This window comes from Rhamphochromis sp. 'chilingali' (assembly GCF_963969265.1).
Source record: "Rhamphochromis sp. 'chilingali' genome assembly, chromosome: 11".
Lineage (NCBI taxonomy): Eukaryota > Metazoa > Chordata > Actinopteri > Cichliformes > Cichlidae > Rhamphochromis > Rhamphochromis sp. 'chilingali'.
In genome coordinates, this window is record NC_137938.1 from 2,897,741 (window position 1) to 2,923,654 (window position 25,914).

At 44.3% G+C, this 25,914-nt stretch overlaps 2 protein-coding genes across 2 annotated transcripts; one reads left to right on the forward strand and one right to left on the reverse strand.

Moving 5' to 3' along the window:
- The first annotated feature begins 7,225 nt into the window (after positions 1–7,225).
- ppox (protoporphyrinogen oxidase) lies at positions 7,226–18,251 on the forward strand. Its single transcript, XM_080897540.1, has 13 exons — positions 7,226–7,331; positions 9,413–9,503; positions 10,751–10,885; positions 11,214–11,329; positions 11,494–11,626; positions 12,761–12,905; positions 13,265–13,458; positions 13,852–13,912; positions 15,378–15,496; positions 15,733–15,846; positions 16,588–16,737; positions 17,525–17,567; positions 17,649–18,251. The coding sequence occupies exons 2-13, from the start codon at positions 9,420–9,422 to the stop codon at positions 17,783–17,785; spliced, it is 1,431 nt and encodes a 476-aa protein (XP_080753666.1). The 5' UTR covers positions 7,226–7,331; positions 9,413–9,419; the 3' UTR covers positions 17,786–18,251.
- A 414-nt stretch (positions 18,252–18,665) lies between these two features.
- rbm42 (RNA binding motif protein 42) lies at positions 18,666–25,704 on the reverse strand. Its single transcript, XM_080897541.1, has 12 exons — positions 25,428–25,704; positions 25,276–25,332; positions 23,887–24,022; positions 23,731–23,800; positions 23,275–23,343; positions 22,798–22,943; positions 22,521–22,691; positions 22,285–22,419; positions 21,215–21,332; positions 20,916–21,013; positions 18,978–19,074; positions 18,666–18,884 (listed from the first exon to the last, which is right to left on the reverse strand). The coding sequence occupies exons 2-12, from the start codon at positions 25,329–25,331 to the stop codon at positions 18,772–18,774; spliced, it is 1,209 nt and encodes a 402-aa protein (XP_080753667.1). The 5' UTR covers position 25,332; positions 25,428–25,704; the 3' UTR covers positions 18,666–18,771.
- Between the last annotated feature and the right edge of the window lie 210 nt (positions 25,705–25,914).

The following is a 25,914-nucleotide window of genomic DNA, read 5'->3' on the forward strand; positions in this document are numbered from 1 at the left end:
GTTAGCTCGGTGCTAATACCACCACAAACTAAATAGGAGAAAGGAACTGGGCATCAGGAGACTTCCTACTGAATGTCAACCACTGCCTGATCACTGACCTTACAAAGGTGAGTTGTGTGTTGTTCTTTGAACTTGTTGAGTTGTAGCTACGCGCTGGCTCTGATGTCTGCAGCACCCTGCACTTATGAAGGTCATTGCCAAAGAAACTGGATGTACAGTATGTTGGCCCTGCAAGTAATGGATCTGTTGTGATGACCTGATGGAAAGAAGCAGCCGCACTTCTGAGTAAGAAGCTCGCCCGACTCATTCGTAGGTTAGGACTTGGGAACAAAGATTCTGTAGATCGCGCTGCTGGGCTGAGCGATTTCCTCAACTGACTTTAAATCTTACAGACGTGCCTCCTTCCCTGAATGGAGATTTTCAGCTGTGAGTGAAAGAGAGCAAACACTCTGCAGAAAAGGTTCATCATCAAAGCAGACGCTTTTCCAAGTCTGATATTTAGGAATCTGCTGGAAGCTTTTTTTAAATTGACAGTTCTTCAAGAGTACTGTCGATTAAAGAGCAAAATACTCAGTTTTGCTCTACAAGGGCCTGATATCCACTTACAAGGACGTGCTGCTACTGTTGTATCAAAACTTTAAACAAAGGTAAGGTAAAAAAAAATACATTCATCAGGCCCCAATGTGCCCGAATATCAAAGAGGAATTAAAAATGCTGCTGTGGAAGAGTTCGGGTCTCAGGAGGTTAAGTATCTCGGGGTCTAGCTCATGAGTGATGGGAGAAGGGAGCGAGAGATCGACAGTCGGATTGGTGCTGCGGATGCTGTTGTTGTGGTGACGAGAGAGCTGAGTGTAAAAGCAAAGCTCTCAATTTACCTGTGGATCTAATTCGTCCCTCACCTGTTGTCACGAGCTTTGGGTAGTAACCAAAAGAACGAGATTGTTCCGGGCATGTCCCACCGGGAGGAGGCCCCGGGGCAGACCCAGGACACGCTGGAGGGATTATATATCTCAGCTGGCCTGGGAACTTCTTGGTGATCCCCTGGAGAAGCTGGGGATGTGGCTGGGGGTCTGGGCTTCTCTGCCTAGGCTGCTGCCCCTGCAACCTGGCCCCAGATAAGCAGAAAAGATGGAAGGATGTACTGACAGGACTTTGTGCTGTTGAAATTTGAGATCTCGAAGTTAAAAGACACAGCTGGCCAAAAGGCATTAAGTGGAAGAGAAGTTAAACTTTAGCATGATTGGATTGCTGATGTTTGAAGAGGCAAACAGGAGGCTGATAATATCGTGCATATTCATTTATTTAAGAAGTGACAATATTCTTTAAAAAATGTGACTTTATTCAGAGGTTCATCATCACATTGACAGGCGTACAGTGATAAAGCTCAGCCTTCAGCGTGTATATGACCACTCTGGTTCACCCGTCGGCTTTTACAGGGAATCATGCTTGTGTGGTGCTTTGAGCGCTTTCTTCTTTCACGCTGCGCTCACCTGCACACTCATACCAGCACTTTTTAGCTAACATTCAAACAAACAAAATGGAGGTTGTACCCTTTATATACTACGACTGTCAGATGATTGGTTTAAAAGAATCACATGTCAACCTGTGCTTTTAAGATTATGGTTAACAACAGTTTTAAATCTTAAAACAGGTGTTTACAGTAAGTTTTGTCTTTTTGTGAAAGTTTTAAAAGCTTGTTTACAAAAACAAAACGTGACGAATGCTGAAATCCAACAGTGTCTCTGAGAAAGCAGCCTAGTTAAACTGCCTGCATGGCTTAAGGAGACGATTGCTTTCATTTTGATGTTATTCACTGGGTTATTTTTTATAGCTCTCTACATCAAAAGCGATTATTAATGTGCTACTTAGTGTGGAGTCACCAGCGCCCTGTCCTACAGGAGTGGGGCAGGGATCAGGGAAGTCCAAAGCTACTTGGTGAGCCAACAAACAACTGCTGAAACGTTCTTGGGAACACAGACTGTCAGCTTTCTGGTTGGAAGGTATCTGAACTGCTATCTGAGGTTGAGAGATATTGGCTTGATATATCCATGTGCACCTCAAAGCAGAGGTTTCTGGAAACCAGTCTCCCTGAAAGGGAATGAATTCTGCTGGACTTGGGAGTTCCTCTCAGTGAATATGTGCCGTGGTGAGCATCCCTATAGCCACTGGTTTGAATCCTGTATGTTGGGGTTTTCCAAAGTGGATAAGAGAGTTACTTCCCTGCACATTCGGGTTTGGTCCTGAAGATTTTATTATATATTTTTTATTAGTCCTTTATTTATCCAGGTAAAAATCTCATTTTCAATGACCTGGCATCATGGCAGCAAAAGTCAAAAATACATGTACCACACAAGTACATAAGAATGAAAACAAATACAATATCCTGCACAAACGTGAAAGGTTTACAATAACAGGTCATTAAGAGCAACATTAAAACAATCACACTAAAAGAATTATTCTCTTGTTCCTTTGAGATGGACCTAAACTCCCCTCAGGGAACCATTTCTGACTATTTCAGTTCCTTCTGCAGATGTTCCAGGAAGCAGGGGCAGCGTATTTAAAAGCCCTTTTTCCTAATTCTGTTCTGAGTTTTGAGACAATCAATTGTCTGATATTATGAGAACGAAGCCTGTATTGGTTGTTTTCCACATATAAACACACAGATAAGAGGGAACCAGCCCAAGGAGAGATTTATAAAGACCAACCAATGGGAAGGTCTGTGGATATACAGAGACGGACATTTAGCAGCAGCATACAAAGATGTACACGATTCCTATAGCCAGTAATGACACGTGAAGCACAACGGTGGACGGTATCAGATTTCTTTAGATAGGGTGCAGGTGCATTCATAAAAAGCACGTCACCGTAATCCAATACAGGTAAAAAGAAAGAAAAAACTTGCATGAATCTAGTGTTTTCTCACTTGGAGGGAGAAACAGGATCGATTTCTAAAAAAGTCGCTTAGTTTAAACTTGGACACAAGCCTTTGAATGTGAGTTTTAACATGATAAATTCTGATCTATAACGGTCCCTGGATACTCGTAAGAACATTTCAATTTCAGTTCCTTGAATGGTTTTAATCTTAGGAGACGTAGCTAGCAGCTCTTTGCCATTTGAGAATAACATGAACTGGGATTTCTCTGCATTTAACACCAACTTAAGTTGAGTTCAAGGACTGAACGACATCAGAGGCAGACTGCAGAAATTGCAGGGTTTGTGCTACTGAAGGAGATGAACAAGAGATAATTTATCATCTGCATAAAGATGGAATGCAGCATTTGATAAGTTATCTCAAAGGTTGTTTATGTAAAGAGAAAAAAGCAACGGTCCTGGTACAGAGCCCTGAGGAACTCCTTTGGATAGTGGGGGGAAAGAGGAAGAAGACCCAGCATGGACACAGTGTGTTCTTGCTGACAAGTAATTTGATAACCAGCTTACAGCATTTACAGATAGACCAACATTGTTTAGTCTGTTGACTAAAACAGCCCATTACATCAATGATGTCATTAACCACTTTAATGCAGCGGTTATTGTGCTGTGTTGTTGTCTGAATCTCCACTGATGTTGGGAAAGAACTGAATTTTTGTCCAAACAGGTCTTTTAATATTAATAAGCTTTTCTAGAACTTTTGCAAAAACAGAGGATTTAGATATGGACCTGTAGTTATTTCAACAAAGGCAGATTTCTACTGTCTGAGAGGCTAAGATTAAAAATGTAAGTTGGTGGTTCAGCTATGAAATCTGCAGCCAACTTAAGAAGAGGATCAAGTTGATCTGGTCCTGCAGATTGATTTAGCTCCAACAGATTCAAAGCCCTGTGGAGGCTTGGACCACAGATTCAGTCTGGTTGGCTGCACCACAGCCGCCTGTTGATTAAGCTGCTTCACATGCAGTTCAATATGTCACAGTTCTCATTTTTCAAAGACTGGCATCTCATCATGTCCCCATAGGAAGATTTCATTATTTTCCATCTTTAGGATCCTTCAGATGTCTAGTAGTTTTTGAAAAGTAAAACTCTGATTTTGTTGTTTTTTGTTGCCGTCCCGTTCAGCACTGTAGCATCAGAATTATTGACTGAAGGCCAAGAAAAATGTCCCACAGACTTATGTTCCCAAGTGGATCATTACAGCTTTGCTATACTGGTCCACTCGATTGAGCTTTATAATTTCATTTATTTATTTTTAACTTTTAAGTTATTACAGTCAGAACAGACGTGACTGGGGTTAGGAAAGGGAAAGACGTAGACAAGAGAAGTTTGAGAAAAGGAGAGGGAAAGAAAAACAGGGGAAGCAGGACAGTGAGAAAAGACGATCTGCAGGATCACCTGCTGGGAAAAAAGAAAACAAGCAAAAGGAGAACGACTGTTTTTCTGCATGACAATGAAAAAGATGCTGCGACAAAGAAACAAATCTGTCAGGAATTAAATTGTAATTTAAACTGCGCAGACTGTCCGATTGCTGTTGTTTTGCTTTTTAAACTTTAGTGGTCCTGTAGGGGCATGTTGGGGGGATTCTACCTCACTAAAAAGCTGAAGCATGCACACTGACTGTGCTCTAACCCTAAAAGCCTTAAAGACCGAGGAGTCCTAGCTGTCAGTACTTCACCTCGTGCCCGCTGAGCATTTCTGATGAAACCTGAAACCCAGCAGAAGTAGGGCCACATAAATAAAGCAAATACTGACCTTTTCACCTGCACTGTTAAACTGCGCTGCTGTTATTTGAGTCGCACCTGAACCAGTTGGCAGCAGTAAAGTCAAAACGGGAAACTCTTTCCTGTCAGGATGTACTTTTATTCTGAAGGAGTCTGAAAGTTGGAAGCATTCCAACACAAGGAGTAATCAAACCTTGCTGGGAGAAAGAAAGGCGGGAAACAAAGAGCTTTGGGTGGATTGTGGGACGGCGAGCAACAGAATTTAAACTGGATTAGTTAGACATCAGTCAAAGAGGGCCGTTACCAGCTACACCTCCATGGATACTTCCTGATGCCACAGTAGATTTCACATTATTGGAAAAGAAGAATTTCATTGACCAGTTTATAATTATGTTCAAATATATACAAACACAGCTGGTCAAACTGGTGTAGCTGTGGTCCCGGAGTTTACGGTTGAAATAGGCAAAAGGATTAATGATGGACTTTCAGTATACACCGGAGAAATGCTCACAATAGGGCTGGGCCATATTATACCGTTCACGGTAATACCGGTATAATGTTAGGCAACGATAGGAAAATGAAATATCGCGATAGAATGGGAGTAAAACGCGCATGCGCAGTGCCTTTGTTTTCATACGCACATGGCCGATTGTTGGTTTGTAAAAATGGTGCAACTTCCGTGATGTGGAACTGGTTTGGTGTTTGTCCGTCAGATACACAACAAAGCACATTTTTTTGCAGAACATGCAAGCGGCCGTTGTTATTGTCGTATTTGTCGGACTAAGATGCTCTTAAATCTGGGAGTAATCTGGGTCCTAAACTCCGTATGCTTCAGGTCAAACAACACTGCAGCATCACTTAGAGTTAAAAACTGTCTAAATTCTTTCATCTTTAATAAAACGATCAGCATTGCTGCTTTACCAGGTGTAACTATAAAGTTTAACTTCCAGGCATCCATGAAAACAAAAGTTATTACATTTAACGGAGTTAGAAGTTAGCAGGAAGCTAGCGGAAGTTAGCTCGCTAGTTTCGCTAGTTACCTAAGCATGATATAGCATGTTCTGACTGAGAGATTTCTGAAAAAAATCAAACGTACAGCTCTGCTATCACTTGCAACATAAATGAAGACAGGAAACTAAACAGCAGTGACGTTTGTAGGGTTACTGAAGTTGGGCTAGCTGGTATATAATGATGTGCTACGTGATCGCTAGCGACACAGCTATGTTAGCATAACATAAACAGTGAAGCTGGAGGACGAACACTAACACTTTTCCACTTATAAAAGTTAACGTGAAGGTTCTTCATGGTTAGAGACAAATGTAATCGCATGGCAGGATGCTGTAAACGGACCAAACTTCAGTCAGGAGAACAACTGAGATAATCCATCCACAATACGAGGTTAGTCATTAATATACTGCAACAACATGGGAATAGCTCAGCTGCCAGAGAATTCAACATTAATGAATCAATGGTACAGAAATGGAGGAAGCAAGAAGAATGAGTTTAATAAAGTTTGATTTATCTGACTGCTTTGTTTCGCTTAATGTGCCTTATAATCCCGTGCACCTTATGGTCCGAAAAATGCGTACTGCACACTGCAGTTTAATGTTGCAAAGCACCTCTTTTTAACTTCAGTGGATATTATATATGGTTATGCTCAGGATATGTCAGCCCATTTCTAGTGGAAATGCCTTTTGGTTAAACTTTCAGCAAGGAATTTGCATTTGCACTGTTACATTTTTATAAAGCTTTAATGTACATAAAAACCAGCTTCTTGTTTAAGTGAATATAAATGGAAGGTTGTCTTTTTGCGCTAGTAATGTTGTGGAGTTGTATTTTGTCTCGCATCAATTATATCGTCGGTTATATCGTTATCGCAAATTTTCAAATATATATCGTGATAAATATTTTTGGCCATATCGCCCTGCTCTAGCTCACAATACTGTAAGCTTTCAGTGGGTAGCAGGCATGAGCCCATTACATGCAGTCATTCGTTCAGATTCAAGCTCATCGTTGGTCCGTCTACAGTCACTCAGACGGTGGAGCAGAGATTCAGCAAACACGTTTCAGAGCACACATGATGCAACTTACAGGTGTGTTTATGGATTCCGGCGCACTGTGGACTCAGGAAATAAGTAAGGGCACAAAACATGGGGTGGTTGACATGGCTGTTAGCTTTGGCCAGGCAGAGATAAAGAGTATGGTCAGGCAAGAGGTGAGGAAAAGATGGCAAAGACAGTGGGAGGAAGAAAGGAAGAGACGATGGCTGTGTAGAATTCAAAGGAGGATGGGAGCCACAGGACGGAGTAGGAGAGAGGAGGTGGTCGTATCAAGAATGAGATTTGGACATACTGGATTGACCACTACACTACTCATGATGGGGAAACATAATACGGGGAGTGTGACTACTGTGGAGAGGAGGAAACATGCTCAGTAACATAAACATCAAATAGGACCTTTGTGATCAAAGGTCATCAGGCCTTATTTCAGTTTAAAAAAGAGGGGAAGCTGTTTGGATTTGAGACCCAGACCACACTCCACACCAGTTGGTGGCGGTAATGCACCATTCAGCTGTTTGCCAGCTGCCAATAAAAATCTAAAATCAAGAACAAGTCGGAAGCGTTATTGTGGTCGTGAGTGGAGGCTGCGGAGCGCGGACTCGTTGCCGTGCCTCGTCTACAGGTAAGCCCGAGCTCGGCAGCAGGACGCTGACCGTGAAGCGGCTCTGCCCGCTGTTGGCGCAGACTCTGTAACAGCCCGCGTGTTTGTTTCACGGGGATGGTGTTGGGCATCGTCCACCTGCCAAAGTACGCTCGTTCACACTTTCCACTGTGACCTGTCGTCGGGTTGTTTGGAAATGTCAGCAGCGTGCCACAGTTCTGCTGACATGTTTACGCGGCGCGTAAACCTTCTTGCGCGTCTACACTAGGCTGTGCGGCAGCGTCTGTAGACTCGCGCACGCACACATTGCGCGTGGGTGGCTGTAGCTCAGGTGGCAGAACTGGTTCGAGCCTAGTCTGCATGCGAGATACTGACCCGTGTTCGTCTCCGATGCATCCACGGGATGTGTGCAGATGTTAGTTAGCTAAGCCACCTGTGCTGGTGTGACTGCACAAGTTACGTGAAGCGCTTTGATTGCTCAACACGGTGTAGAAACGCGCCTGCTGTGGAACTTTCTGCACGTCGTTCCTCTGGTCCGGTAACATCTGGGTTCATGTCTGTCAGCTGCAATATTAAAAAAACCAAAGGGCAGTTATGCTCACATCTGTGCTGAAACATGATTAAAAAAATTCAGATGAGTTTTAATAAAATGTTAACATGACGTCACATCATGACATCACATTGTTTACAGTTTTTAAAGCAGTTTGAGATGAAACTGATGAGAGAAAATGTGCTGAAAGTTTCACGTCAACTGTTAAGGATGATTTTATATGAATATGATGCAATCAGACTCTGCAACGTGTGCACGCGCATACGCGTGTGTGAGTCTGATCATCACTGAAGGAGAGGCGCGTGCCCGAAGCTTACATTTACGCGTCAGATAAGAGGCGGCTGGCTTCACCACATCTCACAAATGACAGCTCACTGATCCACTGAGGATAAAGGCGACACACCAAGGACAGAAAATTGGAATTCTTTCCTTTATTTCTGCTCTTTTAAGTATCAACTACACAAAAAGCCTCCTGCCAGGCTGCAGGGCTCTTTGTGTGAAGGTGGGCGGTTGGACAGACTGCTGACAGACTGACAGGGTGGAGGGTGACAGAGTGAGAGGCCTGATAAACCAACTGTCGGCTATATCTTTACCAGCTATCGGCTATCAGCTACACTCAGGTCGGGGCTGGAAATAAAAATCTTCCAAACATTTTACCAGCCGCTAGTTTCTGTGTGTAACATTTGGCCAGAACAACCAAACCTTATGAATTGTATCATTTATTCTTAAATGGCCTGTATTTATATAGCGCCCTAAGGACCCCAAAGCGCTTTACACATCCACCCATTCACACACTGGTGATGGCAGCTACATTGTAGCCACAGCCACCCTGGGGCGCACTGACAGAGGCGAGGCTGCCGGACACTGGCGCCACCGGGCCCTCTGACCACCACCAGCAGGCAACGGGTGAAGTGTCTTGCCCAAGGACACAACGACCGAGACTGTCAGAGCCGGGGCTCGAACCGGCAACCTTCCGACTACAAGGCGAACTCCTAACTCTTCAGCCACGATCGCCCAACTAACTAATTAATTAACTCTGTTACATTTCTGTACAGTACATTTTTTCTTACAGTGTATCATACATGTGTACCTGCACACACTGATGTAACACAGTATGAACACCGTAACTTAATTTAAACCTGACACGGTGGCTTGTGCGTTGTTTTAAATTTACACGCCACTTCATAAATTTACCCACATTTGGCCAGTGGTGGGTCCTAATTTCCACCCCAGCTCAGGTCCATCAGTATGTTTCACAGCTTGTCTATCCTACAGTCTGTTAGCTTTAGTCTCTAATATTGAATTAAACATATAGGATTGTTAGCTCACATGAGCAGGTGTTTCACTTCCCCTCAGAATCTCACAACAGAGCAGAGTTAAGAGGTCTGGAGATGGATGGTTAATCCAGTCATTCTAATGTTAAACCTTTAAGTTCGGTTCTTCATTTCACGTTCACCATGGTGGCGTAAAAACCCCAAAACAAACGTGTGTCCAAAAACCGGACGAGCATATTCACTCTATTCACTCTTCTTGATTTCATTTGTGTTTGCAGTTGGCCAATGAGAACAGTCGCTGTCCTTGGAGGAGGGATTGGGGGTTTGGCTGCATCCTACTACCTGTGCAAGAGCCCCCAGGTTACCAAGGTAACACATGCTTTGTTTGATTAGGAGAAAAAAGCTGGGAACAAAAACCCTCCATGTATGAAGCAAGTTTCTCGAGCACCCTTATTACATCTGGCAGATGTTAGAAACACCCTGTGACAGTGAGCTGAAAACCTGCTTGTTACTGGTTGAAGTTCATTATTGTCGCGCTGTTTGAAAAGCGCGCTTGAAAGGGAGTCAGCGGATCCCACGTGCTGCAGTGTAAGTACAGGAACAAAGGCAGGTGGTGTTTCCCCCACACTAGCTTCTTTTACTGGCTCCCTGTTTAGTCCAGAGTTGGATTTGAAACCCTACCCCTCATTTTTCTAACCCTCATCAAACCAGGAAGTGAAACCTCGAGATGTGGTTAGGAATTCCATTGGTAAAATGTCCTCCGCTAAGACGGGCAGGAAGTCCTGTGTGCTCAGTTCTGTTCACTTTTATTTAACACTTATCTCAGGACACTTTATATAAGAAGGCTGTTTCACATCAGTGCGCTGACCTCACTGCTAGCTAGAGCGAATGACCCAACTTTGTGTTGCGCTGAGCGCGCTGCTCTGCGGCTGCTCTGCGGCTGCTCTGCGGCTGCTCTGCGTGTACGAGATGCTCCTTCATTTCAAAAAATTGTGTCCCTCGTTGTATCCACTACGAGGGTCTGTGTCGTTTTATATCCAAATGTTTAATAAAACATGTATCACTCATTCATCAGCACTAAAGCTCTGAAACTGTCCCGACTAGTGAAGAGTGTGTCGTTTCCACAATAGTCCCCCGAGGTCCACGGAGCCGTTGAAAGGACTCTGGAGGTCCCTGTATGTGGAAAAGTTGACCAAACTTGGACGTGTGCAGAACGTTCATGTTCTGCAGGCTTTGCTTCTATTGGTCGCGGGAAAGTGCATCGCCACGCACCGTGGTCGATGCACGAGTATATCACGCTCCACATCTGTGCTTGTGATGCTCTTTCCTCGGCGCAGCAGGAAACTTAATGTGCGGCGAAACCTGTAGACACGAGTGGGTTTCAGGGCTGCGTCCAGTGTGAAAGGATGTAGTGATTAAAGGACTTCCTGTGCAGGTGCAGGGCTTTATGTCCTCCAGGAACATCTAAAACATGAGATATGCAAATGAAGATTCAGGAAGGTCACTAAGATGTTTATATGAAATGTTGTGCCTCTTACCTCCGTTTCACTTGTCTTTCATTTCTTGGCCTTTGCTGCGCACATCTTGAGAGGATTTAAACCTAAATATCCAAACAGGTCATCCTTCTAGAGGCAAGCAGTCGCTTTGGAGGTTGGCTGTGGTCCACTCGGAGATCAGATGGAGCAGTGTTTGAACATGGACCCAGAGGGATTCGACCTGCAGGGGCGGTGGGCTCCAACACGCTCAATATGGTGAGTTCATATCATAACAGCAACACTGAGACCAAATCACAGCAACTGTTGATAAGAGCTGAACTGACCACGACAGACTGAAACCTGGACGTGTGTGTGTGTGTGTGTGTCTGTGTGTGTGTGTGTGTGTGTCTGTGTGTGTGTGTGTGTGTGTGTGTGCGTGTCTGTGTGTGTGTGTGTGTGTGCGTGTGTGTGTGTGTGCGTGTGTGTGTGTGTGCGTGTGTGTGTCTGTGTGTGTCTGTGTGTGTGTGTGTGTGTGTGTGTCTGTGTGTGTGTGTGTGTGTGTGTGTGTGTGTGTGTGTGTGTGTGTGTGTGTGTGTGTGTGCAGGTGGATGATTTGGGTCTTGGAGAGGAGATCCTGCCGGTCAGCTACAGCCACGTTGCCTCCAGAAACAGATACCTGTATGTTAATGGTCAGCTGCACAAGATGCCGTCAGGAATCAGGTGAGTGTTTACAAACATTTGAATCAACCAAACATTGATTTTGCATTATGTGCTGCTGAATGTCGACCGGCTGTTTAAATATACATATATTTCAAATGAAATCACGAAGCGTAACCTGTAACTTTCCGTCTTCCTCTCCGTCTCCTTGTGCATTTTTCCTTCAGTGGGATTGTGCGGACAGTCCCACCGTTCTCTCAGCCGCTGCTGCTGAGCGTCGCTGCTGAGATCCTGGTGAATAAAACCAAGAACGACGACGAGTCAGTCCATTCGTTCGTTTCGAGGAGGCTAGGAAAGGAGGTGAGCAGAACTTTGTGTCAGTAAACAAGCCCCACACACAGTCGCTTCAATAAACCTGTGGTAACATGGCAAAAACAGAGATGCAACAGGAGCCACAAATCAAACGGCATCATTGAAAGCAAGTTACTGACCTAACACCAGCTAATGGGGCGACCGTGGCTCAGGGGGTTGGGAAGTGCATCTGTAACCGGAAGGTCGCCGGTTCGATCCCTGGGCTCTCTGTCCTGGTCGTTGTGTCCTTGGGCAAGACACTTTACCCGACTTGCCTACTGGTGTTGGCGCGATATGGCAGCCTGGCTTCTGTCAGTCCAGGGCAGCTGTGGCTACAACTGTAGCTGCCTCCACCAGTGTGTGAATGTGAGAGTGAATGAATAGTGGAATTGTAAAGCGCTTTGAGGTTCTCGAAAAGCGCTATATAAATGCAATCCATTATTATTATTATTATTATTAAATATAGCAACAAGAAACCCAAACAAAAGTGACCTGATGTCAGTCTCAAAATGTTCAGTCTGGAAAAACTTCGCTGATTTAATAACTTCAATAAGACTCCTTTCATCAGCAATATACTTACATGTTATCAAACCCAGACAAATGTTTTTCAGTTGCACTTTTGCTTTTGCAAAGGCCCACAAAAAAACTCCTTACTAAAAGAAACAAAACCGCAGCAGCCGTTCAGTTAAAGTGGAAACTCCCGTGTGCTTGCCTGATCATGCACCCCAGTCGTTATTCAGATTAGAGCTGCTTGAACATTCAACCCAGTGACCCCTGTAGGCAGATCTAAAGGTTCTGAAGCAAAGAGCTGACGCGTGACCAGGAGGCCGGCAAAAACTCAGACTGAACCAAAGTCTGAATGAGCAGGTGTAGATACCTGACAGCTGTTTATCTCATTCTTTATGAGGGAGGTGACACACTCATGATGCAGCGAGGATTATCATTTGGAAACACGAGTGTATTTAGTAAGGAAGACGTGAAGCTAGTCTCTAACAGTAATTACATAAGATTCACTTAACTAAACAGGTAACGTACGTGTGTGTGTGTGTGTGTGTGTGTGTGTGTGTGTGTGTGTGTGTGTGTGTGTGTGTGTGTGTGTGTGTGTGTGTGTGTGTGTGTGTGTGTGTGTGTGTGTGTGTGTAGTTAGCAGACATAGCTGTGGACAGCTTGTGTCGGGGTGTATTTGCAGGGGACTGCAGGAAGTTGAGTGTGCGCTCTTGTTTTCCTGTCCTCTACAACGCAGAGCAGCACAGAGGTTCCATCGTCCTGGGAATGCTGCTGGGCTCAGGTACACTCCAACACTTCCACTCTGACCATTTCTGACAGTTTCCCAGTACGTGCAACCATTTACCTGCACTGCACTTCCAGTTGATCTTAAAATCACTCCCAGGACTTTCTGACGTGTTTGTCAGGATTAAACGTCTGTGTTTAGCCTCATAAAATCAAATAATTGATTTGAGCTCTGGTTCTACACGCTGGCTCTTCGTGGCTATTTTTCTGCCTGCATTGATGCTAACAGATGGTTGTTGTGTGCTGTCATCATTTGTTTGGATTCAGCGTTTTCAGGCTGTCTCACTTTCCTCTGTGCTACCAGTGAAGTGTGCTGTCTTTATTGCAGGACTAAGGTTGTATGTTTGAAACCTGCAGGTGAGGCTCAGGTGATTACCCGCGGCCCTCTGGCTAAAAGATCTAAGAAGGAGTCGTGGGCACAGTGGTCGTTGAAGAGGGGCATGCAGTCGTTTCCAGAAGCCATTGCAGAGAACCTACAACAGAGTGGGAGAGTGCAACTTCACAAAGAGGCTGTTGTTAAGCAGATTGATCCTTCAGCCTCTGGTTGGCAGGTTAGTGCGGAGGTTAAAGACGTTTAACTAAACCTTAGGTGGTTTGCAGTGGTGTGTTATGTTGGTACCATCATATCAGACATGGTAGTGTCGGGGGATGGCAGTTTGTTTGCTTCTTGCAAGGTTTCACATTTCCTGAATGTGTAATGTTCTGATTCCCTCGCCTGCTAGCACGAGGAAGTAACGACCGTAAGAAAGAAGGATGTGAACTTGGACTGTGCTGCCATGAGGTTTTGTAAGGGAGCTCAGATCAATCTCTTCTTATCTCTGCATCACCAGCAGGTTGAACATCAGGGTAGTAATGTTGTTATTTGGTCTACACAAGTTAACTGTGTCTGCGTGTGTCTGTCTGCGTGTGTCTGTCTGCGTGTGTCTGTCTGCGTGTGTCTGCAGGTCCGTTTGGAGGATGGAGTCCTATCAGCCGACCACATCATCTCTGCACTGCCTGCTAAAGGCAAGTATGATTGTAAAGCACTGATGGTGCAACAGCAGCTTCACTCTGAGCTTCCCTGAACAGCTGTAAGGGATTTCCACTGCTTTGTGTAACATCATCCTTTCTCTCACTACCCACAGCTTGTGACTGTACAGTGGGTAAAATCATTTCCTACGTGTATTTCTAAAGGTGCTCTTGAAATTGTTGCTCTGTGGGACCAGCACTCCGACACAGGAAGTCTAGATTGGCCGTCAGCTTAAAAAGTCCTATTTCTGCTCTTCGGTTCTTCCTCAGTAGCCGCTGCAAAACTTAGGTGCAGCCGACGGGTGAGGGAACTCGACCAGTTCAGACTGCCGCTCTCCTCCAGGTGTCTACCCCGCTCGCTTTGACCACAACCGGGGTCCCGAGCAGCCTCGCAGAAACGTCAGCGACAGCGCCGCTGTAGATCGCTGCTCTTGCAGTACGACTAGGTTTAGTTTAGTGGCTCGGGAAGCTGACCCACTAGGGTCTGTTAACTGGAGACTGGAGTGACCTGTAAGAGCTAGTTATACAAATGTAGTTCAATACTCATTGTTAGCTTTGTTTTACAAAGGGTTAAAAGGGAATGTCCACAATTTAGACCTTTTGAATGCAAATATCTTATTAAAGCATCTTAAAAAGATCAAAAGCTGAATCAAATGGTAAGAATCACAGAAGCAACCAGTGACATGATTGAAATCATACTTATTTAACGAGCTTGCTGTGAACTAATGCGGACTTTGTTCTGACCTCTGGGAGGTAGAAGAAGAGGACACGCCACATCTATGTGGATGTAGTCTGTCGGCGAGGAGTCGAGCGCTTGGAAGTAGTTTTGTAGACACAAACAGAAGGAATCCAAATCCTCCTGAATTTCTACGCTAACATGGAAAAATCACAAATCCACTCACACGTCCACAGTGCTGGGCGGTGCTTGTTATAAACGTTGGCGTCTCTTTCTGGACACCCAATCACTGTTGTTGCCCAACATCCAGCCGCACCGTTCGCGTGGGTCAGAGCTAAGCTTTAAACTTCAAAGTAACTTCATGACATTTTCTTCTTGTTTCATTCTTAGTGTAGAAATCCTGTCACATATGATACACTTCACTTAGTCTCACTCAGATTTATCATCACATCCATTTTAACATCATCTCCTTTGAATTCAAACGCACAAGAATGCTTCCTCTCAGCTTTGATGGTTGAGCTCGCTGGTTTTACATCATGACACGTTGGTAATGACGCACTGTTTCTCAGGCCATCAGTCGCGGCTGAACCCGCTGAGTTAGCACTAAATGGCAGGATGGTTTCCAACTGCTGGTCGATTTTATGAACATGTAAGCATTCAAGTTCTCCAGTAAGACGACGGCGACCCCATTTCGAAAACCTGCCTGTGTGACACCAAGTGTTCTGGATCATTTGAAGGATGACATTAAAAGTTTCCTTTTTCGAGCCCTTGTTTCTCTGTTCACAGCTCTTTCTTCAGTGCTGCCCCGCTCCTGCCAACCTCTTACCCAGCAGCTGCAGGACATCTCCTCAGTAACAGTAGCTGTGGTCAATCTGGAGTATGACGGCTCCATCTTGCCTGTAATGGTGAGAATACAGGAGAGCACAAAAAACACTTCTTTGAATTTTGAGATTACCAGATACAAGAAGATTTTCACTGTTGTAAAAACAAACTATATTGAAGCATCGCTTTCATTCTGTGAGCCACTGAAGCCTCCAGTGCAAACACTGACTTGTTTTCTGATTCCTGGAGAAAAGAGCATCAGACAGACTGCACACAAGCTTATTCAAACCTGTGTGCGTCCGTGTGTGTGTGTTGGCAGGGTTTTGGTCACCTCGTCCCGTCATCGGAGGACCGAGGGTTGCTCGGGGTGGTCTATGACTCTGTTCCCTTCCCTCAGCACAACAGACCAGATGGACAGACTACTAGACTGACGGTACAGACGAACAACACCTTGCGTCACTCTCACAGTGTGTTTCTGTGTGTAACAGTTGGTCGATGCAGCCTTGTGGAAGATTTGTTGCCTGCCAGCATCTTCACTGTGGCTCATACTGATTTGTGATCATGGTCGTCTTTTCTTGTTACACTACTTTTTCTTTTCAGACATTTATCTGTTGCTATTACGTCTCACAGCATGACTATTATGTCATTTCTTCTTCGTCTTCTTCTGTTTTACTGGCAGTTGGCAGCACATTTAGAGCAGGTGGTTGTGCTGCCCTCTAGTGGAATAAAATGTAACTGTTACTCACACTGATTGCTTACAGTACTAATCAGGTGGAGCCAGATAGTCTTCCATGGCACAGTGGTTGGGAAACACTGCTCTGATGGATGCATCAGAGATAATCTGGTGTTCAGTATCTTTCCCAGAAACACTTGGACTGGATGCCTGATCACCTGTTTACAAGTATAACTGTGCAGGTTCTCATCCAGCTCATGGTGATCTAAGGAACGTGGAAGATTGACTGGATTCGTTAACTTAGAATGAGAATATGAATTTACATGAACTGTCGCTGTTCATGTACTGCTTTGGAGTATCCTGTGCTAATGGGGGGGTACTACAGGAAGCACTGAAGCATATCTTCATAGTATTTGAAGAACTCAGCTTTTATAATGACAACAACACTTCCACTCATTTCACATGTGATTATCTGTCATATCTTTTCATCATGTTTCCTAGGTAATGATGGGCGGGGCTTGGTTTGAGGAGGAGTTTGGGGTTCCAGAAGCTGCAACAGCGGAGCGTCTCTTATCAAGAGCCACTGAGGCGGTGCGCTGCCACCTCGGAGTCACTGCGGCACCCAGCTGGAGTCGAGTGATTCTGCACAGGGTATGACCCCACATATTATATAACACACACACACACACACACACACACACACACACACACACACACACACACACACACGACTGTGCCACACGAGGAGTCAGATGATCTCTCAGTCGGATGTCATCGTGGCGGGATCTCTTCCTATTTCTGAAGGACAATAACTTTTTTGCATATCGTCATGTAAACATGTTTCAGACGAACAGATACAAACTGCAGTTTTGAAATAACGATTTCATTTATTAATAGAAAAAGGCCATCCAAACATTCCTGCCTTTGACTGGAGGAAGTCATTCCACCTGAAAACTAATGACTGTTTGTGCCACCATTGGCAGCAAGAACTGCAATCAGCTGTTTGCAGCATAACTGGGATGTCCTGCTAATATGTGCTGGATAGTCTTTGAACCTTTGCGTATGGGTTCATAGCATAGAGGTTCTGTCAGCTGTGGTAGATGTAGCTATACCGAATGGTAGCAACATCAGGGAAAATGAACACAAAAACCTCAAGAAGTACCAAGGACTGAAAGAAGAGCTGGAGAAGATGTGGAGGGTGAAGGTAATAGTGGTCCCAGTGGTAATCGGAGCACTCGGTGCGGTGACCCCCAAGCTAGGCGAGTGGCTCCAGCAGATCCGGGGAACAACATCCCAGATCTGTGTGCATAAGAGCGCAGTCTTAGGAACTGCTGAGATCCTGCACAGGACCCTCCCAGGCCTCTGGTTGAGAGATACCAATACTGCACTTTGAGTTACTTTAACAGAGATAAATTATATTTGATCATCTTTTCAACAGGACTGCATACCTCAGTACTATGAAGGACACTTTCAGAGAGTTGGTGAGTATGAATCCGTTTAAATATTAAACATCAACAAAGTGTGATGACAAATCGTTTAATGCTATTTTGTCTACTTCCCAGAGTCCATGCGTGGCTTCATAAAGAACAATAACCTAGCCCTGTCCTTGACTGGTTCCTGTTACGATGGTGTGTCAGTGAATGATGTCATCTTCAGTGGACGGACAGCTGTGGAGGAGTTGTTGGGAACTGTAGTATGATGAAGCTGGTTGCTATGAATCATGGGATTCATGTGGGCTTGAATCTTCTACCACCTGTAATGCCTTGAATCATCCAGACATATCTGACGTTGTTTGGAAAAAGTGCGCTCACTGATGTCAGCTGCAGCGGTTTGAATCTAAGATGCATCTGAAACTTTATATTTTTGCCTGTGTAACTCAAGATTGTGTTAACACGGCTGAATGTCACCGCGCAGCTGCTTCAGGTTGTGCAGCCTTTGTTCCCATTGTTTTTATTGGATGGTCTGTGGCGACACAGATATGAGAACGTTTCACTTTAAATGGCCAACTTGCCACCTGACATGATTTGCAGTTTAAGATCTTTGTTTTTGTTTCATTGCATTTATTTTGAATGTAATTGCTGATAAAGATAAGCTGATGTAACCTGCACATACACCAGTCGAGTTGTTACTGCAGCGCCGTCATAAAGCTCTTCCCTCAAAAATCAGCGTGTGCATCCAGCCTTTAAATTCCTGCCATGACAGTAAGTAACAGCTTTTACTTCTCCCTGTAGATGCTGACAGTTAACCATGTCACATGCTGAGGCCTTTTCATTGAGCCAATGTTATTAATAAAAACATTCAGACGTAGGCCTGTGTTTCTGCGGTTATAAAGTGATTTTCTTTATTTCGTCAGCCCTGAATTGTCATGAGGATCTTTCCCTCTTTAGCTCTTGAGTTGTCTGCAGAGCCTTCTCTCATGGCTTCCAGTTCAATTGTATATTGCACCAAATCATTATTGTAAAGTCCCTCCAATAATTTTCCAAGCCAAAGGGAGACGGAACCACTGCCTCGTCCAAAATAAACTGATCACAATGGCAGTCAGTAGAGATACAATGTAAGCACATCACGTAAAACAAACATCTTAAAAATATTGGTTTTATTTTAGAAGGAAAACAAAAAGTTATGAGTCCATGGACCGGGTCATGATCTCACAGTCTGGCCTTGAGGCCACACACAAACTGGAAACTATCTGAGGCCCAGTTTCTTCTTCTCTTTGTGTTTCTTGCGAACCACTTCAATGTTGCGGTCCTTCCACATGCTCTTCCTCAGTTTGATGGGACGGCTACCAACGTACTTCCCTGGACAAACAGAGGGAAAGAAGTGTAAGAGTGCCAGGATGGTACCAAATGCCCTGTAACAACAGCTGTAGCGAGAGCCTGTGTGAGACTCACCGTTCATCTCTCTCATGGCTCTCACGTAGTCATTTGGATCCTTGAAGCTCACAAAACCGTAGCCTTTGGTTTTTCCAGTCCGTTTGTCCCTGACCACCTGCTGACACACAGTAATGATTAGAGCAGGGCGATGTGACCCAAAATACTTATCACGATATACATTTGAAAATTTGTGATGACGATATAAGTGACGATATAATTGACACAAAATACTTTACAACTCCTCAACTTTATTAGTGCAAAAAAACCCATCAATGTATTTTCACTGAAACAAGCAGCTGTTTATGTGCATTAAAGTTATATAAAAATGTAACAGTGCAAATGCAAGTTCCTGTCTGACAGTTTAACCAAAAGGCTCCAACAATCCATCAAGCGGTGCGGCTTCGTAGCTCAGCAAAGTCGTACTGAAACATCTGACAGATGTTCGAGCGCCGTGCACATAAAATGGTTTCGAGGTCAGTAAACACAACCAGAGTTCAGACATAAGGCACACGGGATTATAAGGGGCTCTGTTGATTTTCAGAAAAATCAAAGGATTGATTTTAAGTATTTTCCAAACAACGCGGTAATAATGACGGCCCGCTAGCATGCGCTACCAAAAATAGTGCTTTGTTGTGTGTCTGACGGACGAAAGCTAAACCAGTTCCACACCAGTGAAGCTGCAGCATTTTTACAAACCAGTTCTGGTTCATGGTTTCATTCAACGATCCGCTTTCGACCTTCTCATTCGCCGGCATGCTTTTTCCGCCATGTGCGTATGAAAACAAAGGCACTGCGCATGCGCGTTTTACCCATATTCTATCGCCATGTTTCATTTTCTTATCGTTGCCCAACATTATACCGGTGTTACCGTGAACGGTATGATATGGCCCAGCCCTAGTAATGACTTCATGTTACCCACCAACTGGTGACACGAGACACTTCCACAGAGAAGTTGTATTTTTAACAGTACTTTATACCCAACGCACCCTAATATTTGCTAATTAAATAACATGCCTTTGGGCTGTGGGAGGAAACAGCATACTCCGAGCGAGCAGGTGCAGCCACTCCTTGCACCAACAGCAGGAGTTTGTTGCAGATGACAGTAAAATATTTTGGGGTTCTGCAAACTCCTCGCAGAATCCCAGTCAGAGGTCAAACCAGTGCACCTGCCCTGAAAATCCACTGGTTGCCAGATCAGTGGTTTCCCCTGAGAAAACCTTGAGTTCAGGTTTTTGTTACATTTGAGGCACAAACAACAAACATGAAGGTTTTTACTGCCTCTTGAACAGCGTTCCTTTAATATAAGCTGCCATAAAGGCTCTTTCATGGAGGACGACATGAACCGTTTACAGCTTGAAGCTGAGGAGTCTCCAACTCTGCTTTCATCTGTTACCAGATATTAATAAATCCAGATGGAAGACATTGTTTACCTACAGCGTATGTGTTAAATGTTCAGGGAATTGATATCCTATCCAACTGAATTTGACAGCATATGATTTCATTTGAGTGTCTTGACTAAAATCTAATTTAGCTTCAATCAAAATTTAGAAACGTACATTTATGTAGTTTTCGTCGACTAAATGTAGTTGATGAAATCTGAAGCTTACTCAGGTGTTTGTGTTTTTACTGGTCAGAGTAGCTCCACAGTTTACAGAGCTTCTCGTTTTCCTTCACCTGAGGCGTCTCCGCTCGTCTCTTCCTTCCAAGCACTTTGCTGCTTATTTCTCATGAAAATACAACTAAATGTCAGAGGTCACCGCCCACACAGGATTACTTCTGACTGAATCATTTCCATATTCGTCATGTTCTACACAACTTAAATTGTTCTAATTTGATCTCATCTATCCATAACATTTTAATCTTATTTTAAAAGCGTGTCATTCGTTTTTAACTCAGTTATCGTCTTTTTGTTAGGAGAAGAAGAAAAAAGAAAGACGAACAGACAAATGACCCGACCTTAGCTTTGAGGAAAGATGGGTATCTGCTGAAGGCTCTGGCCAGTATGTCATCATTAACCTCGTTACCAAGATCACCACAGAAAATACGGAAGTCATCTGCAACATGGAGACAATTCTGCTGATGTTACACATGAAAAACTAAAATCACCATGGCTACTGAAACACACCTTTTTTTAAATGCATTTACTTTAGCTGCATTCAACTGATGGAAGAACATCACTCAACTGAAAAAACCAACAATGACACTGAGCTGTCTCTGTTCTGTTATTACTGTTAGTGAAGTTGGTGGAGCTGCACCTGATTCCCATTCCAGCAGACTCTGGTCCTCCCAGGTCGTCCCTGCAGCTGTGCGGATACACTTCTTCACCTTCTCCGATTTTGCCCTTTTTTTGTCTTCAGTAGTAGTTTCCACATGCTGACACACACACACACACACACACACAAAGTTTAACTTTGGGTAGAAACTGCTGTTGTCAAGCATCATCTGGACAACCAGGACAGTCAGCAGCATTAAAGATGATATATTCTAATAATCTGATATGCTGCTGATGAACCACAGTCAACAAAAATAAAAAAAATCGTTAAATATTTTACTTTACATTTTGAATACAATTATTAAAAAGAAGACATTTACTTTTCCACACTATCCAGTCTGAGACGAGCACTCAGTCATCACTGTTAATGCAGCGGCAGCTCCAGAGGGCCATAACAACAAACTAATGCTGTGCTATGTGGGTAGCTAGCGTTATCGCTAACAGCAAAGCAAAGCATGGTCCTGTTAAAGAACAGCTTGTATCCAGGTGTTTTGAACATTTGTTTTGCTTTGATAATTAGCAAATATTTGACTTCTACTTCTGTAATATTCAAAATATTTTCATTGAAATGTACTCTGATTGTATGCATTTTGATTTTAAATACTTACCTTATAAACATTGTTTTATATTGTTTACCATTCTATGTTAATTGTTTATCATTTGTAACAGCACCTAAAACACTAAAATGTAAACTTAAACAAAAGAAATTCCCAAATCTGTGACAGATACTGATTTACACATTATTTCATATAAATAAATATCTCATTTGTAAATGTGCAAACTCATAAATGTCCCCACATATTGGTTGGGTCACGATGTTAGATGTTGAAGGAAATTAGCTGTAGAATAATATTTATAATTCTACGCCCACAGCACTAAACGTAGAAGTTTTCCATTCACCAGTATTTTAAAAATGCATATAACCCCTGAAACGGCGGCACGTGCAGTGTTACTGCCAGCACGTCGCCTGCTACATGGCTTCACAGTCTAAATATTTACGGGCTCTCGCTCCTCGTTACAAAGTAAAGAGCAAAGTGTTTTGCAGAAATCCACCTCAGTTTGGGGGGGTTCAGGCTCCGGCATACTAGGTCCAATCACCGTGCCGCTGTCCTCGCTCTCCTTCTTGCTGAGCAGACCTGCAGCCATCACTGCAGCCTGCTGCTCGGCCACCCGCGCTGCCAGTTCTTCCTGCAACACCCAGATCACAAGGCCTCAGAAACTACAAGTTCTGTACATCTGAAAGAATCCAGCGTAAAACAAATGTGTGCGTCATGCACGGATCAAAATACCATTCGGGCCTGTCTCTGAGCGTGAACTTCATTTCTTTTTAGTCCAACATGGGCAGGAGGAGCAACGTACACAGTTGGTGCTGCCTGGATGATTGACGGTGTTGGTTTGACAGGAAGTGGGGCTACTTGTCGCGTAGGTGGGCCTGACACCATCGAAACCATATCACCAACCTGAAAGAGACAAATTTGGACGAGAGGGTTCGAGGTGGCGCTCGTCCATTTTACATGATCTCAGTAAGACATGAAGCAGTCTGCACACAGACTCGTGTTTGTGAACCTGAGGTGGAGCAGCCATGGGCTGAGATGGTCCCTGAGGCATTGGGCCCTGCAGGGAAGGAGGGAGCATCATGGGTGGAGGTGGAGGAGGTCGTGGCAAAGGAGGTGCTACTGGAGGACCACGCATCATCTGTAGCCTCGGACCACCTGACAACACAGAGTCCAACCCACAATCCATGTTCAGCTGGGACAAACTTCATCTACACTGGTTTATGAAACCATTTCAATGCTTCGCAACACTCTGCAAACCCATCGGACTGGTTTGTGTCTTAGAGTGTTTTCAGCAGATTCCTTTAAACTCCGTCTTCAGCTGGAGTTTGAGTGATCAGCCTGTGCTGTATCAACACCCTGTCCTGAAACACGGACCATCAAGTCTGCATGTTGTTTGCTCCAAATAAGGCAGATTTCATACACTATATGCTACATGTAATGTTCAGACACACCCACAAGGCAAAAACACCAAGTCTTCAAAAATTACCTGGTCTTTGCAGAATATGTGGAACAAAAGCCGGTCTCATCATGGGAGGAGGAGGTCGTACTGGAGGAACTGACACAGAGAGAGCAGGAGTGAGCGCAGAGAGAGCGCAGCGTGGCGGCATCTGAAATACTGCTTCAGCCTCTAAACTTTGGTCAGTCATAAATGAATCTTAGCACCACAACATGCATCAAAAACAATCAGAATACTTTATTGATCCCTCGGGGAAATTATTTTGGTTACAGTGCTCCAGTACTTTTTTTTGAGGAAACAGCTGATATCGTTATCCATTCCAGCTACAGCTTTCATCAGCTTTGGTTTCCATCCAAATATTTTGAAACACAAACGCAAGCAGCCGGACCGAACCACGAGCAGCAGATCTAACTGTCAGCGTGCTTCCAGGTGAGGAAGAGTTTTACTGGATGGTGACACTCTTGCCATGTGAGCATTTGTCTTTACCTGGTCCCACAAAGGCTTGTGGTGGAGGTCCAACAAAAGTTGCAGCTCTGGCTTCTAATGTCTGCTGGACCTGAGAAAGACCACGGAGTGTGTGAGCGAGAGAGGGTGCTGTTGTTATTAATCACATCGAGACCAATCCTTTTATAACACACAAACCTGTCTGTAGGTGTTGGTTCCTATAATGGGTCGCACCACTGGAACTGTTGGGACAGCCAGAGCTACAGGTACTGCCTCCATGACAGGTGGACTTCCTGATACTGGTACTGGCCCACCGAGAACCTCCTGCTCAAAGCTAGAGAAGCAGAGTGATGTTTGTATTAGATTTCATTTTTGACATTTTTTCCTCCTCCAAACACTCAATTTCGGTCTCATCTGACCACAACACTTTCGCCCAATCGTCCTCTGAGATTGAGACGCTCAGTGCCAAACTTCAAACAGGCCTGTACGGCGGCTTTCCTGAGCAGAGAGACCCTGCGAGCAGGATGCTATGCTCGCAGCTGCTCGGTGATGGTCCTGTAGCCTACTCCTATTCCTTGAGTGTCCACAATCTTCACCCTGACATCCTTGGAAACGTTTTGGTCTTAGCCATGGTGCAGAGTTTGGAATCTGGACAGATTGATTGCGTCTCTGGACGGCTCTCTTTTATGCAGGTAACGAGCCGAGAAGGCTCCTAATGTCAGCTCGTTACCTGCATAAAATACACCTGGGAGGCAGAAATCTTGCTGATTGACAGGGGATCAAATATTTATTTTATTCATCAAAATACTAATTTATTTGTAACTTTTTTGAAATGCATTGTTTAGATTATTGTTGTCTCTCACTGTTCAAATAAACCGACACTAAAATTATACTCTGATCATTTCTTTGTTAGTGAGCAAACTTACAAAATCAGCTGGGGTTCAAATAATGTTTCCCTGACTGCATCTACACAAAGCTGTGGAAATAAACTGGAATAGAAGTCAGGAAACATCCTGCGTGACAGTGAAGAGCAAAGGGAGTAATCTGTGGCTCACAGATAAACTAGTAAAGAGAAAGGGCAGCAGCTCTAAGTGCAAGTACCGTTTTGTTAGGTACAAGTGTTCACCTGCTTTTTAATACAATTATCTACTCAATACATTTAGTTTTGTCGAGACTATCAAGATGACTGCTGATGTTCAAAGCAAACACCGGAATGAGGAAAACTGGAGATTTCACCGAGTTTGAATGTGGCTGGATGCTGATGTCAGCTGGGATTTTCCTGCACAGCTGCCTGAGCGGTTACCTGCACGCTGCACGCATCTGTGTCTCTTCAAACTGGGATCTGTTGCTTGTTAGGCAAATGGGCACCACAGCACTAGTTTAATGTTGTTATTGTGACATTTAAAGTGAAGTGTTTTGACTGAATACTGTCTCAGTGAAGCACCTTGCTAACACAGAAAGGCCAGAGGAACACACTCGTGCATCCTCGCGTCGACATGCAAACAGTCACATGAAAAACCTGCGACGTAATCGGAGAGGTGCTGGTACAGCTCTGCGGTGTGTGCAGTGAGGATGCTTCGTACTCACAGCGCCATCTCAGCCTCCATCTCCTTCAGACGCTCCTCGCCGGACTTGAGCGCCATGCTGTGGGAAAAACAGCCAACATGAGCTCAACGCTACAACAGCTGCATTCAGAAAAGCGCCTCCGTCTGCACACGGCTGGCCGCTGAAAGCCTTACCTTCAGCTGGAGTTTGTACGCTGCCTACGTTCACCGACTGGGCTACAAGCTAACAAGTAATGTTTAGCTCGTTAGGCTCGAGCTAAACCAGCAACGAGCCCGTTTCTGCTGCTGTTCTCAGCCCACTCACTAACCCACCAACCCACTTCCACGCTAACAGTACTAACTAACTAAAGAGGAATGGGATTATGCACTAACAAATACACATTCACGGGCTACTGAGCCACCGTCCTAACGTTCTTCTGCTTTACCTTCTTCTTCGTCTTCTTGATGTTTGTTAGCGATTGACAAACAAAACGGTGCATTAGCGCCACCAACTGGTAGGGCGTGTGAATGACGTCGCTCCAAAAACCGAAACAAACGAGTCTTAAATAACTTTAGGTCAGCTTTCGTTCTTCTAACCCTGCTCTCAGCTTCATAGTGTAGTGCAGCTTGCTCTATGGTTTCCTGTCCGGTACAGCACTCACATTTGTCTGAATCACGTTTG

Bases quoted from the DNA above. Each gene is read 5' to 3' on its own strand.
- ppox (XM_080897540.1), top strand. From the start codon at position 9,420: ATGAGAACAGTCGCTGTCCTTGGAGGAGGGATTGGGGGTTTGGCTGCA. The intron at 12,906-13,264 runs GTACACTCCAAC...TGAAACCTGCAG, and splicing joins GGGAATGCTGCTGGGCTCAG to GTGAGGCTCAGGTGATTACC. The intron at 15,497-15,732 runs GTGAGAATACAG...GTGTGTTGGCAG, and splicing joins GCTCCATCTTGCCTGTAATG to GGTTTTGGTCACCTCGTCCC.
- rbm42 (XM_080897541.1), bottom strand. From the start codon at position 25,331: ATGGCGCTCAAGTCCGGCGAGGAGCGTCTGAAGGAGATGGAGGCTGAG. The intron at 23,344-23,730 runs GTAAAGACAAAT...TCTCTGTGTCAG, and splicing joins ACAAGCCTTTGTGGGACCAG to TTCCTCCAGTACGACCTCCT. The intron at 18,885-18,977 runs GTGAGTCTCACA...CTGTTTGTCCAG, and splicing joins AGCCATGAGAGAGATGAACG to GGAAGTACGTTGGTAGCCGT.